General features: G+C 39.3%; 2 protein-coding genes across 2 annotated transcripts in view; one reads left to right on the forward strand and one right to left on the reverse strand.

Annotated features, from left to right (window-relative positions):
• Positions 1 to 1,188, forward strand: part of dnajc17 (DnaJ (Hsp40) homolog, subfamily C, member 17) — a 33,355-nt gene extending 32,167 nt beyond the window's left edge. Inside the window, exon 12 of the mRNA XM_083907874.1 lies at positions 1,102 to 1,188. The gene's annotated coding sequence lies outside the window, so the exon portion shown is untranslated. The remainder of the gene's footprint in view (positions 1 to 1,101) is intronic.
• gchfr (GTP cyclohydrolase I feedback regulator) lies at positions 853 to 3,528 on the reverse strand. The gene is made up of 3 exons (XM_083907876.1): positions 3,388 to 3,528; positions 2,840 to 2,934; positions 853 to 1,262 (listed from the first exon to the last, which is right to left on the reverse strand). The coding sequence occupies exons 1-3, from the start codon at positions 3,421 to 3,423 to the stop codon at positions 1,133 to 1,135; spliced, it is 261 nt and encodes an 86-aa protein (XP_083764002.1). The 5' UTR covers positions 3,424 to 3,528; the 3' UTR covers positions 853 to 1,132.
• Between the last annotated feature and the right edge of the window lie 11,739 nt (positions 3,529 to 15,267).

Genomic DNA, 15,267 nt, shown 5'->3' on the forward strand with positions numbered 1-15,267 from the left:
TGCTGCGTAAAGCCTCGTGGCATGCGACGGTCATCCACCCCCCCCCCCCCCCAATGTTGACAAGCGTCAACATTGTTTACGTGCGTCGTTTTTCAATGGATTGTCACATCACGCTGTGTGCATGTGTTCCATTTAGTCTGTGGTTAATCTGAGGAGGATTGCACATTGTTTTATTAACAAGTACACAAAGCAATACATATCATTACATCATTTAATCGGAAGCATACGACAAAAATAAAAACAAACCTTGCACAGTTCCATCAGTGTAAACCTAACTAGTATGACTAAGGCAGGACTTTCTGCACACACTGACTTCACAGCCATGTCTTTTATTAAAGTTCGGCCAAATTATATAACAGTAAAACTGGTCCTCATTCCCTGAAGGTAAACTCGTACACTACCGTTCAAAAGTTTGGGCTCAATTTTTGTTGTGTTTTCCATTAAAAGTCACACTTTTATGCATCAAAAGAGTTGTAAAATGAATAGAAAATATAGGCAAGACATTGACAAGATTAGAAATAATGATTTTTATTCACTTTATTCACACTAACATCATTGCACAAGGGTTTTCTAATCATCCAATAGCCTTCTAACGCGATTAGCAAACAGTGTACCATTAGAACACTGGAAATGGGCCTCTATACACCTATGTACATATTCCATTAAATGTTTGCAGCTAGAATAGTCGTTTACCACATTATTAATGATGTGTAGAGTGTATTTCTGATTTATTTAATGTTATATTCATTGAAAAAAAAGGTGGCTTTTCCTTCAAAAATAAGGACATTTCTAAGTGACCCCAAACTTTTGAACGGTAGTGTATATATCGTCAGAACTTTGGGACGAGGCACTGTCTCAGGTTACAGGTTATTTTTTTCTTTTTCTGTTGTGGTATGTTTTGTAAAGTTAAAAAAACTGTAAATAAAATCTATATAAAAAAGAAATAACAATTTTGCCATGAGAAAGTACTTTTATAGTGATTATAATGGACCTAAATGAGGATACAACATTATTGCCGAGCTGGAAATCGCATTGAAATGTACACAATATCACCTCCCTAACTGTAAAGTGTAACCCTCAAATGCTTCGATGTGTTTACAGTCGACTCTGAGGTCCAACGACAGTTCAACGTTCACTCTACTTCCTTGTGAAGGCACCACACCAGCGTCTGCCCGACCCCGGTCATGGACACCAAGCGGAAGCCCAACTTCTCCAGCTTGTCCAGCACCAGGCGCGGCGGCTCGTCCACGTGGTACTCTGAACTAAAAACAAAGCACACACGACGCAAACTTAACTTTCTCTCGCACATGTGGGATTCCTCCGCCTTCTCCAGAACGCTCGTTCGCCCTCGCTCTCTCTCGCACCTTGCTTCATTTCCCGGCAACGTTTGAATCCCATTGCCAATGACAACACGTTTCCCCTCAGATCTGCGTTCTGTCAGCTCGAGTGGTTTAGCCTAAACCTGCGAAGCAGCAGGTTCCCCACCCCCCACCCCACCCACCCACAAAACACTTTTGTACTCTGTTTTTCTGATCTCAGCTGCTGTCAATATGTACACAATGTTAACTGCCAGAATAAGAGAAACGCCAAGTGCCTAAATATGGAAGTGGGGCTTGATGCGAGTAATTTTCTGTCCACTTGGGAATACATTGTGTGTGCGTGCCGTTGCAATTTACTGGTAGGAGGAAGGTTGAAGGGATGCTTTCCCAAAAATCAATTAAATCTTGACAGAAATTCATCACCGTATTGATGAAAACTGACCCGGCTCGAGGCAGATGAATCGATCCATTTGATTTGAAATCATTCTGGCAAGTCGGCGACAAGTCCTCGTCTCTTTATGGCCTCCATCAAAGCGCTCTAGAACCAGACTCTGGACAAACGGGACTTCTTTTTTCAGGCAGACGTAATCAAACGTAGATGAAACAATGGGTTATTTTAGTCATAAGCCACATTTCAAACCTCGATGGTGACGCGGTGCAGAGCTGGAATCTACCACAATGGTCTGATCTCTTCCAGGGTTATTATAGTTAAAGGTGCATTATGTAATAAAGCTAAAGCAACTGGCCATAAAATCCTCCTAATATGTCACAGAGACTCAGGAATAATGTTCATATAACATACTGAACTCACCAACAACAACAGTACAGACAAAATATTTGCATTAATAATAAATATATTTTGCAGACTGCAAATCATGTTTTACGTTTTTTGAAATCATGTTTTGTGCTTTCATGTGGCGCCACCTACCGCCGTCTACCAGTCATTGCAGTTGGTAGAGTCTCAGCTGCCTAGCAACCACGGGTTGCCAGTTACGTTTTCAACCCTTTAGATGGGAATGCGATGGTGGAGCATTTTTAAGATTTCCACTCTGGAGGATGGGTTCATTTTCTTGTGTTTTTAAGCTCCCAAAATGCCGTCGCAGTCTAAACGAAAGGCACATCTGATGAAATGCTTTGTCGGTTTCACACGGGAGCGTTGTCGTGTAAAGCCAGCCTGAGCTACAATGGCGGAGAAAATGAAACCTAAAAGACTTCGGTATTTTGAATTTGAGTGTAATTACCGTTTTTGGGCCACATTCTTACATATGGAACCTTTAACTATAAGGGCACCACATGTAGATTTGGGGATTAGGCAAATTGGACACTATAAATTGAGTGAATGGTTAGTCCTGTGATGGACTGATGACCTGTCCAGGCATCAGCGACCCCCCCATACGACCCTCACGTGGAGGATAAAACGTTAGAAGTAGATGAATGAATGGTGTTTTTCCATTGTGTGTCCTAAACATTCAAAAAGAAGCGATTGGGATTAAATCTGCAATATGCAAAGTCATACTCACAAATTGTTTCCCAGCATGGTTGTTTTCCTGGCTCCCAGGTAAGTCATGACGGCTGGATCGGAGAACTCGTCGCCCACCGTTGTTGGACCATTCTCCTGAAAGGACACCATGCAATTATTATGTAAGTGACAGTTTATTATAAGGAGAAACAACAACAACAACAACAACAACATGTCGCAAACACTTGCTGCACCATCATTCTACCTGCACAGACCATAATCTGGACTAAAAATAGACGATCCAACACTCGGAGGCTGCAGAAAGCTTTGCACAGTGAACATGCACAAATGCACAAACATGTGTTTTTAATTTTGTGCAAAAAAAAAAAAAAAACACCACATGAGCACATGCTCGCAGCTTTCTCCAGCCAGCGCGTGTAGCCTTAACTGATCGCTTCCTCCGTGCAGGACATCACACACAGGCCGTTGCATGACTGTAATCTGACCAGTGATTGATTATAAGAGGAGCAAATAAATCCCTCAGTGTCCTAAATTGGAGCGCGTGCGTGCGCGTCCTCGTCTCCAAAGCGCGGCACATACTGTACACACCAGGCGGATCTGCGTGCTGATGAGTATGAAGGGCATCCCGGTGTGTCCCCCGGCGGTGCAGCGGTGGTTTTATTCCCCTGGGAGAGTCACTGACGGAGGATCAGACGCGACGGTCCCCTCTCTGTCGCTCTCTCTCTCTCTCTCTTTCTTCTTCTGTAACTCTGCTGACAGCTCTGTGCACGGAATGCGGAAACACCCACCGCGATGGACCAATCACAGAGCCCCGCAGCATCTGCGCGTGCCATATCTCTCTCTGCACAAAGTGTCATCGAGTAGTTTTGTCGACATGAGACGTTGTTGGATTTAGAGCTGCTACTAACGAGTATTTTCGTAATCGATTAATCGCTTGTTTCATAAAATGTTAAATGCCCTTACTCCCTTTTATTTTGGTAACGGGACTGTTTAGTCCAAGATGTACGGTACTAACGGAAGTGACGTTTTCCCGTTGCCGGATGTTGTTGTGACTAGAAACGAAGGTAATATTCACATTTAAGAAGCTAAAACAATCAGAAATCTTGTTTTAATAATGGACAAATAAAAGCTTATAACCGATTATGGATTATCAAAGTAGTTGACAATTAATTTACAGGGTATCTGCGGGGTCTTGAAAAGTCTTAAATCCAATCATTTGAATTTAAGGCCTTAAAATGTCTTAAATTCGCCTAAAATCTCATAAAAGGTCTTAAATACAATTTTGAAAGGTCTTAAAAATCTAACGTTACTTTTATCTAAAACATAAGTTCAGTCTCGCTTTGAAATGTTTCTATTTTTGAGCTTTTTTTAGCTAGTGTGCTAGCGCGCCGCGGTGCGTTACAGCTTAGCATAGCAGCGGAGAAAACTTAATGAAAGCCCACAGCTAAGCTGAATTGCTTGCATAAGATGGGTAAGTGCAAAAGTACTTTTTTGCCAGTATGGATTTGAAATGGGTCTTAAATTGTATTCATTATGGTATTAAAAAAGTCTTAAGAAGTCTTAAATTTGACATGTTGAAAGCTGCAGAGTCCCTGATTTAGTAATGATTAATAATGGATTAATCGCTTCAGCTCTAGTTTCATTAAATGTAAATGTACTTTTATTTATACAGCCCTTTACAACAGTCCTTTCGGTGATCCAGAGTGCTTTACAAGAAATAAATAAATAAAGAGGAAACACATAAAAGTAATTAAAAACAATAAAAACAATAAAATAGTGCAAAATAAAATAAGATAGAATCAGATAAAAGATAAGAAGACAAAAGATAAAAAGTAAACAGACGCATGGAGATTTACCTTCAAAATAAAACTCAATAACAAAGACTTACTATAATATAGTAAGTCTATAGTAACACAGAACTCTCTTATTATAAATGTATGATATTATAATACATTTATAATGAGATAATTCTGTGTTGTTTTCATTTTGATATGGTAAGTCTTTTTATTTTATTGCATTGGTGGAAAACAGCAGCAAGAAGACCCCGGGTTCACGACCCGGTCAGAATAACAAGGGCCTTTCTTCCTTTTCTGGAGTTTTATATGTTCTCCTCATGTCCACTTTCCTCCATCAATCCCCAAAACTTTGTGGATTAGGCATATTGGACACTGGAAATCAGTATTTTAAATGTTGCCCCCTGCTCCAACACACCTGATTCAAATGAACAGCTCGTTATCAGGCTTCTGCAGAGCAGCTTGATAACGAGCTGATCATTTGAATCAGGTGTGTTGGAGCAGGGCATTTTGTCATTTTGTAGATTAGCGTTGAACCCCCGTCCCGCCTGTGGAGGATAAAGAAGATGGATGGATGGATGGATGGTGGAAAATGGCTTCCATACGTATCGTACACGTAAGTTCATCATGTCAAAACATTAGTGAAAAAGTAACCAGAGCTCAGTTTAGCGTAAAAATACAATGCAATGTGTCACATTTAACGCTGTATATCGTCATATTAATGTTGTCCTGTGTGATTATCGCTCACGTCGTCCGTTTTGTTGTTTTTGTCTGGCGTAAAGTCGCCTTTTGGCTAATTCTGGCATATTTAAATTGATGTGTTCATCAATAGAACTATCATTATCTGCAACATTATTATTGCAATAGCATGGTGGAATATGATATATAATATATAATTTTTTATTAATTTATGAAGAAATTAGTGCCACGCACTTTAACGCATGCCGCGTTTCCATGACGACTGACCGGGAAAAAGACGTATGTGACGTCATGTTTATGTGCTGTGGCACTGGAGTCCAGGCACCGTTTACCAGTTAGCTCCGTTAGCTCCGTTAGCGCCGTTTGGGCACCTACTGTTGAAACGAGCAGAGCAGCGCTACAAATAACAAGCATACCTGTGTACTAATCTTGTCAATGTCTTGACTATATTTTCTATCCATTTTGGAACTCTTTTGATGAATAAAAGTGTGACTTTTAATGGAAAACACTACAAAAATTGGACAGGTGACCCCAAACTTTTGAAAAATATTGTGTATAAATATATCATACGCACTGATTTAGTGTTACTTCTGCCTCTGTTTTTTAAGTTTAGCGTTACGTTAGCGCGCCTACAGTCGGACTGGAGTGGTCTGTTTTATGAAACGAAACGAGCAGCGCTACAAATAACCAGCGTACTGCATATGTGTGCCTCTGTTTTTAAAGTTTAGCGTTACGTTAGCACACCTATAGTCGAACTGGAGCAGTCTGTGTACTGCGTATGTGTGCCTCTGTTTTTAAAGTTTAACGTTACTTTAGTGTGTGCCTCTGTTTCTAAAGTTTAGCGTTATGTTAGCGCGCCTACAGTCAAACTTTACTAAACGAAAAGAGCAGCGCTTCAAATAACTAGCGTACCTTTGTACTGCGTATGTGTGCCTCTGTTTTTAAAGTTTAGCGTTACTTTTGAGATTCATTTTAACAATCCGAGTCACGTAAATATGATGTCACGCCCCTTCTTTTTCCAGTCGGTCGTCATAGAAACACGTCATGCATTAACATGTGCTAACGGCGTTAACGGCCCAGCACTAGAATAAATGAATGTTTCTTTGGATCAGAAAGCACATATAACTGTTACCATGTTCAACTTTATGTCAAATGAAATGTTATCGCTTTATATATGGATTCAGCCTTCGCTAAAAATAGACACATTACATGTATTACACTGCATATACACTGTATGGAACTCTCATATCCTTCCCAGACCTTTATTAATTTCCTCCCCGGTGCAGTAATAACAATTATTTGGGACTACTTTTTTATGACAGAGGGGAAATGAAAGAAATAGACCAAAGGCAAACAACAATGACAGGGAGTCGGATAAAATCAGTAATATGAAAATAATGTTTCAGTGATGCCAGAAGAGCCCGATGGCCGCTCGGTTAAAGTCTTTGCATGTCAGGCTCAGCTGGAAGGGTCATTTAAAATCCCTGCTCTCAGCTTCCTGCTGTGATAGTAAGCAGCCATGAATCTGGGTAATCTCATTAAACGATCCACCCCCCCCCCCTTTTTACATTCGATGCTGCCTTTTCGATGTGAGGTCACATGATTACTGTGTGTTTACTGTCAGACGCAGACGGGGACACAGGTGCTTGCAGGGGACTGCTGAGAAGATTGCCACCTACTGGCTTCAAAGGTAACCTTCATCACTTTTTGTGTGTGTGTGTGTCAGAAACAAATTTAACATTTAGAACTCAGAGCATTTCGACTGCTTTTTTCCATTACTATGTTTAAAAGTACTGTATATACAGAGGCTATGAGATTGTGCAACTTAGAGTAATTTAGTGTATTATATCTGTTATTTCACCACAACCTACCTAGGCAATCTGATGAAAAAAATAATGTAATTTTCACCAACTATATAACGCAAATGTTAAGTAAAAAAAAGGTACTCGAAATGTTAAAAAATTTGACTGAATTTGTGAAATTTGGAAATATGACATGTTGTGGCTCTTTTTTATGAACAATAACAAAAGAAAAACATTCTATTTTGCGACTTCTGCACAATTATTGCTACTTTACATCACTACTAAAAGTGCGATATGAAATGAATCCTAACTTTGATTCAACAAATCTTAAGAATATGTGACCTACAAACGCACACCTCCAGGATGTCCGTATAAGGAGTGTATTATTCCCATGGCAAATGAACATGGGTGCATCTGTGGCACAGATCAGACAAATTTGCCTCTTAATTTCCCCGTGGCCTCAAAGGTGAACGAGCTTCCATCTGAATCATTTGCGTAATGGGAATTCCAGAGGAGCGTCTCTTCTCTCATGTTTTATCTGTCCCCATTAACCCGAGGCTCGCTTCAGGAAAGAAAACAGGAAAACAGCGGGACGCTCGCTCCCCAAAACAAATCGGAGACTCCGAACTACTTGCCAAAAAGAACACTGTCTTCAAACATCACCGGAGCCACCTCGTGCGCTCCTGCGGTGTCTTCCTGTGCCGACTCATCTGCTGCTGGTTATTGGAGTCCAAGGTCACCTCCTTTGTGACCTGTGGTGACAGCGAGGCATGTCCCCAGAGGGTCTGCAGGAAGCTGTTGGATCTCTTTGATGATCTTAACCTTCTCAGCACAGACGAGCACATCTGCCAAAAAATGATATAGTAGCAGAAACTTGAACACTTTGTAGTCAGAAAAATAACTAAAAGGTACGATTGTATTCAAAGTAGGCTAACCTGTTTTACACGTGGTATCGAATTTCCGACATCCCACGCACAACATCAGTGCTCCCTGTGATGAATGTATATCTGGCTCATTTACTTGCCGCGAACACTGTCTGCGTGGGTGAACTCCTGCGAAAGCAATCGCTCTTGATTTACTGTCGGTGAAGGCATGGAGTCGTTTTTTTTTTTCCCCAACGTTCAACTGAATTCAGTTCAATTTTAATAACTATTTATCCAGCTTCAATTGTGTCACAGCATCAGTGCGTATGATATATTTATACACAATGTTGTTCAAGTTTGAGGTCACCGGTCCAATTTTTGTAGTGTTTTCCATTAAAAGTCACACTTTTATTCATCAAAAGAGTTGCAAAATGAATAGAAAATATAGTCAAGACATTGACAAGTTTAGAAATAATGATTTTTGAACCAGCAAAACTGTTTTCAGCTGTGCTAACATCATTGCACAAGGGTTTTCAAGGGTTTTCTAATCATCCAATAGCCTTCTAACGCCATTAGCAAACACAATGTACCATTAGAACAACAAAAAAGTGCTTTTCCTTGAAAAATAAGGACCCCAAACTTTTGAACGGTAATATAGCAATGGTTCAACTTTTAGAGCAATACACGAAGAGCAAAGAGATAATACTAAAGTGTCTTACAATAAACAAAGAGATTAAAATACTTAGTAGAAGAGTAAAGAGTTAAAGGAGGATAAGATGAAACACAGGCGACTGCAGACTTAAAAGGTAAAGTAGGTCTTGAGTTTGAGTTTTAGAAACATGAACATTCTGTGTCGCCCTCAGGTCTTTAGGAAAGCTGTTTCACAAACACGGACTGTGGTGACAAAAAGCTGCATCACTATGAATTTTTAATATGTGCTCTGGTGATGATTTAAAAAAAAAAGCCAGAAGCGGACTTAAGACTTTTAACCCTTTAACACACGAGCGTATCGTCCGCGACGCGTTTTATTTACCGTAATTATGCGACGGTTTGTGCTATCGGAAGAATTCCAGCGGTTTCTGAAAGCTAAGAAGTTGCACTTCAGAGCCAATATGTGGCCAATATATCTGACGCCCTAACCCTCGACCACACACAGCAGAAAATTTGATCCAAAAATGCCCTGAAGACGGTCTTTTCTGGGGTGATAAAACCACCACTGAGGTTTGGTGATGCATTTGAGATCAGAGGAGACTTTTTTGATTGGAAAGAATGTTTTAAACTGTTCAAATTTCAGATTTTAAATGCTAAAATGATCATATTCATGTACAAACGACTACAGTGTTGTTGTTTTTCAAAATATAATTATTATTTTTTTGTTTTTGTTTTGACTTTAAACTATTAATACACTCTTTTCATGTGCAGCAAACAGTAAATTCTATCTTTCTATCGTTCGTTCATTGTATCGTTCATTGTAATGTTTGTGCTATCTTTCTACCGTTCATTCGTTGTATCGTTCGTTGTATTGTTCATTGTACCGTTCGTTCTATCTTTCTATCTTTCTATCTTTCGCTTATTGTATCGTTCTTTGTATCGTTCTTTGTTTCTATCTTTCTATTGTTCGTTTGTTGTATCGCTCACTGTATCGTTCGTTCTATCTTTCTATCGTTCGTTCGTTGTATCGTTCGTTGTATCGTTCGTTCTATCTCTCTATCGTTCATTCGTTGTATCGTTCATTCTATCTTTCTATTGTTTGTTCGTTCTATCTTTCTATCGTTCGTTCTATTATTCGTTCTATAGTTCGTTCTATTGTTCGTTCTATCATACATTCGTCCTATCGTACATTCGTTCTATCGTATCTTTCTATCGTTCTATCGTTCTATCGTGCTTCTATCGTTCGTTCGTTCGTTCTATCGTTCATTCTATTGTTCGTTCTATGGGGCAAAAGCATTATTTTCTACAATAAGCAAAAAAAGGGCCAGACATAGGTGGATATTTTGGGGCTTAGGTGTTAAAGTGGTTAAAACCAATAAAAGGACCTTTAAATAATTCCTGAAACTCACACAGGAAGCCAATTCGATCATCAGTCAATCATACACACCTGAAACTCATCAGGAAAGGAAGCTAAACACAACAATTTTAGGCCTTAAAGGGTCTTATTTTCTTTTAAGGAGGCTGCCATCTTATTGTGCAGCGTTCCTACGGTAACAACCCTGACAGAACATCCAGCTTGATAGAGGAGCAGAGGAGACCTCCGTTTGTTCAAATCCGCCGTCTCGCCGTTACGTCACTACTTCTTCCGCCCTGGATCTTTTTTTAACTTGTGTTTAATGTGTATGTGTGTGTGCAGCCCAGATCCCCTCTGAGAAGCTCTCCTTTAAAAGAAGATACATCACTGACCTCTTTTTCCCTCTGCTGGTTTCCAGATTACACCCAGCGGCTTATGTAAAGTGTCTCAGATCTGCACTGATACTAAGCAGTGGCGGTTCCATTTTCCCTTCCCTCCTTCCCTCCTCCTCCTCATGTGTCTGCCTCTTCTTTTCACCTCACCTCACCTCGCCTCCACGCTATGGAGCACCCACTGATGGATGTCGCTGCCGACTTCAGGAATTACACAACTCATCACAGCTGCACGTATGCGCCGCCCCGATGTGAAGCGTTTGGAGCGCTGTCACCAGGTTAACCGGTTGTTGAGAAACACCAGGATGCGGTTTCTGTGGCTGTGCTGTGCTGGAAGGAGACTTTCTTTCTTTCTTGCTCTGTGATTAAGAATAATGTCATCAGACGATTTGGAACAATGTGCTCTTGTTTCGCTGCGTCGTCTCTCTCGTCATCTCGATTCAGAGCTTGATTTTGTGTGCGAGTCGTGTGTCCCCACGGCTACGCCAAAAATGGTATGAATGAGTTTGCAAGTGACAGGAGGCAGAACGATGCACAGAGAGGAGATTTATTATGGCCTGAGTGCATCAGCGACCACAGTAATGTGAATTATGTTGAACTGTCACTACTTAGGTATACAAATGGACGCTTTATGTGTTCAGTGTGGTTTATCGCACTCAAAATTACAGTTAAAACTAAATAAAATGCACTCTTTCATAAAATGAGTTAGGAAAACTTGGTGGGATTTGGTCTTTGTTTTCACAGTGATTTAAAAGTTCTGACATAACTTTATTGAACTATTAGATTTTAGACTCCAGTGTGACCATCATCCATGAAGTTATATATCCTCCGTTTACAAAATCATGCTTTGTGCCTTCACATAGTCTGAACGTCTTCCGGTGAAATTAGATGACATTTAACCCTTAGAACACTGTATACACCAATATACAGAGTCTATTAGTGTATATAGTGCAATATAGAGTGTCTTATATCCTTTATTTTAGCGAAAAGTACTCAAAATCTTTAAAATCTGATTGAATTTGGGAAATTTGGGAAATACGTCACAGTTCAAAGTTCACGTGGCTCGTACTTTTGAACAAAAACAAAAGATTAACACTCTTTTGCACAATTAATGCTAATTTATATCACTACTTAATATGCAATATATACACACACCCCTGTGATGTCCATATAAGGGATGGTGTGTTATTCCCATGGGTGCTCATGTGGCACTAAGTTCTGACGTTATACATCCTCCGTTTACTAAATCATGCTTTGTGTTTACTTTCAGAGATGGCCAGCTATTTATCCGAACGTCTCCTGGTGAAATGACAGACGTCATTAAAGAAAAGAAAACGGCGAAACAGGTAAACAAAACCAAATCTATTCACTTCATACATCACTCGGTATAGGTTCAACTTTGTGGCCTCTCGAAGGACAGTGATCAGTGAGTGAAATATCTATATATTTATTTATTTATTTATTTATTTATTTATTTATTCATTTAATAATGCAGCACTGGCGGTGAATTGGTTTATTCAACCACAGAATACGGATAAAAGACATGATGTCAACTGTGTTATTGCACAACCCAAACTTGCCATTTTTGCTCAGAGATTGTTGATTTTTGTGGAGAAAGTAATTACATCAAAAAATACACAACTCCTTATATGGACATCCTGGGGGTGTGTGTTTATAGGTCACATATTCAGGCTTTAAAAAAAATGTGCCAAGTGAAATCTGAATTGTGATGTGTTTCCAAATTTCACAAATTCAATCCAATTTTAAACATTAGGAGTACTTTTTACTCACTTGTGTTTTCATCAGATTGCCTATAGATTGTGCTAAAAATAAGGATATAAGACACTATATTGCACATATTGCTATATAGTATACTGCATGTTTAAACATAGTAATGGAAAAAAGCATATGTCTGAAAGGTGACAAGTTGACACAAAAATATAATATCTGTTGTAGTAGAAATACAAAGAAGCTTTTACAAGTGCAATGCGATACAAAACAGTGATGAACTGTTAATTAACCAATACAAAACGATCGTATCTGCGGGAAGTAGCACATAGAGTAAGTGGAGGGTGCACGGAAAGATAACTGAACCAGAGGAATGTGTACCATCAGGACTGAGTCACATCACAGTTTCCCATCAGGCCTGTGGTTATTATGTTGTTATTATATGTTGCAGCATGTGTTTGCTGTTTATGAAGCAGTCTGTTCGAGGTAATCAGCCCAGCGTTTTCACTGCAGCTCCACTGCAAGACGAATGGCTGCTCTTTTCCGAAAAACAAATACGACAATGAGGCTTGGCGCGGGAGCGGGGACAGCTTGACTTTATTTAATGCATAACAACAACAAGCGCAATGGCTGCCCTGTTGGCAATGGCCCTTTATCCTGCAGCGAGCTCAGGGAAGTTTCACTGGTTTGCAGTTGCTGTAGCGTGGTGTGACGTCGGTTGCCGTGAACCTAAAAAAAAAAACAGCGGCTCCTGAGTAGAACCTGATTTAAACAGGAATTCACATCTTTCCTGGGTAATTTAAGGCACTGAATTTGTCCAATTCAATGCCTGAAATAATCTGCTATTAATAGATTAGACTAGATATAACCGTTGGGAAGTTCCCTCCAGGAAATCCAGTTGTACAGCAGCATAAAAAACAATATAGAAAATAACAATATGAAGCAAAGTGATACACAGAATACAACAAAGAGCCCGACTGTCTGTGACGTATTCGGTTTGGAAAGAAAGAACCAGATTACCCGGCTGTGTCGTGACTTTTTAATCCTGCAGCCCACAGTCGACACTATAATCACACGAAAGAGGGAGAGGGGAACTTCAATATTTGTGGCCTTCACTTGACCTCACAACAAAGCAGCGCAGAATAGTGAGAGTCAATTACGTGACAGTGATGTCATCGCACTACCAGCTGTGATCGAGGCCATGTGTCTCGCAGAGATCCCTCGCTCTGCTTCATGCTCTGGATCCTTCACAGTGGATTTGTCTGTTCAGTTATCTATATTGAACAGGTGTATGTGTGTTTAGTTTGTGTGTGATGTTATTTTTTATTTTTTCATCTATCTTTTATGAACTTTTTAACAATTTATATACTATTACAAACTATTCTTTTTTAGTTTTATTGTTCGTTTTATCGTCCATTTTTCTTTCTTTCTATCATTTTTCTTTCTTTCTATCATTTGTCTATCTATCTATCTATCTATCTATCTATCTATCTATCTATCTATCTATCTATCTATCTATCTATCTATCTATCTATCTATCTATCTATCTATCTATCTATCTATCTATCTATCTATCTATCTATCTATAATGATGCTGATCTTTCTATCGTCCGTTATCGTCCGTTCGTTCTATCGTCTGTTCTATCGTTCAATCTATCGCTTGTTCGTTGTATCGCTCGTTGTATTTGTATCTATCTATCTTTTGTTCATTCTTTCGTTCGTTCTGTTTCTATCATTTGTTCGTTCTATCGTCCGTTCTATTGTCCGTTAGTTCTATCGTTTGTTATCTTTCATGTGCTATCGTTCTATCTTTCTTTCTATCTATTGTTCGTTCATTGTATCATTCTTTGTATCGTTCGTTCTGTTGTTCATTCGTTGTATCGTTAATTTCATCTATTGTTTGTTCATCATTCTATTGTTCGTTCTATCTTTCTGTTGTTTTTTCGTTCTATTGTTCGTTCTATTGTCCTTTCATTCTATCTTCCTATCTATCGTTCGTTCGTTGTATCGTTTGTTATATCTATTGTTCGTTTGTTCTATCTATCGTTCGTTTGTTCTATCTATCTATCTATCTATCTATCTATCTATCTATCTATCTATCTATCTATCTATCTATCTATCTATCTATCTATCTATCTATCTATCTATCTATCTATCTATCTATCTATCTATCTATCTAGAATGATGATCTTTCTATCGTCCTTTCGTTCTATCGTCCGTTCGTTCAATCTTTTGTCTGTCGGTTGTATCGCTCGTTGTATCGTTCGTTCTATCTATCGTTTGTTCATTCTATTGTTCATTCTATGTTTCTATCATTTGTTCGTAATATTGTCCGTTTGTTCTATTGTTTGTTCATTCTATCTTTCTATCATCTTTTTATCATCCATCTTATCATGAGAGAGATATCATTGTGTATCAACACCCGCTGCACATATGACACACGATGCAACAAACCTCAGTCACGACTGTAAACAAGTTATATTAGTTACAAACAGCCGCCGGTTTTATCATCACTTTGGAGCGGGATGATTATAAATTACCATCTGTGATTTTTATTATCTTGTTTTGACAGATAACAAGTAAATTACCAATTATCGCCTCCGCTCTGAATCCACGAACACATCCGGAATATGACCATTTAACACGTTTTTGGGGTTTTGGGGTACGCGGAGACCCAGTGGAAACTCACATATGTATTCACACACACACGCACAGGCTGTAATGATTTTACAAGATGATAGATGAAGATGGCTGCAGAGAGTCACATTCTTCAATGTCGTGTGGTTGGAAATGGTTTCCGTGATTCCCATGACCAATGGCTCACTGACACTTATCTAATTTGTAATTTGCTGCTTTATTACAAGCTTCATCCGATGCACGATATCGTGTGGGAGGCGTGGACACCCACTCTGTTACACACACACGCACACAATTACATGGGTGTATATGCTTTTTGTGTTCTGTGTTGAAGTGAGGGGGAGTTTGAGTAATGAGGCTGAACCTAAAATCCAGACCTCCCTTTATCTTCGCATGTTCTCCACTCCGTTTTCACTCTCATCCCTTTCTCACAAATCTAACTGTCTGTGTGTTATCTTCAATTTAAAAACACAATATGACAGACACAATATCTATCTATCTATCTATCTATCTATCTATCTATCTATCTATCTATCTATCTATCTATCT

Source organism: Microchirus variegatus (assembly GCF_963457635.1).
Source record: "Microchirus variegatus genome assembly, chromosome: 21".
In the NCBI taxonomy this organism is placed as follows: Eukaryota; Metazoa; Chordata; class Actinopteri; order Pleuronectiformes; family Soleidae; genus Microchirus; species Microchirus variegatus.

What these genes read in the sequence shown, in the direction of transcription:
- gchfr (XM_083907876.1), bottom strand. Translation starts at nt 3,423, where the DNA reads ATGCCCTTCATACTCATCAGCACGCAGATCCGCCTG. An exon ending in TCAGCACGCAGATCCGCCTG is followed by an intron (nt 2,935 to 3,387) that starts GTGTGTACAGTA and finishes GTGTCCTTTCAG; the next exon opens with GAGAATGGTCCAACAACGGT. An exon ending in ACCATGCTGGGAAACAATTT is followed by an intron (nt 1,263 to 2,839) that starts GTGAGTATGACT and finishes CTTTGTTTTTAG; the next exon opens with TTCAGAGTACCACGTGGACG.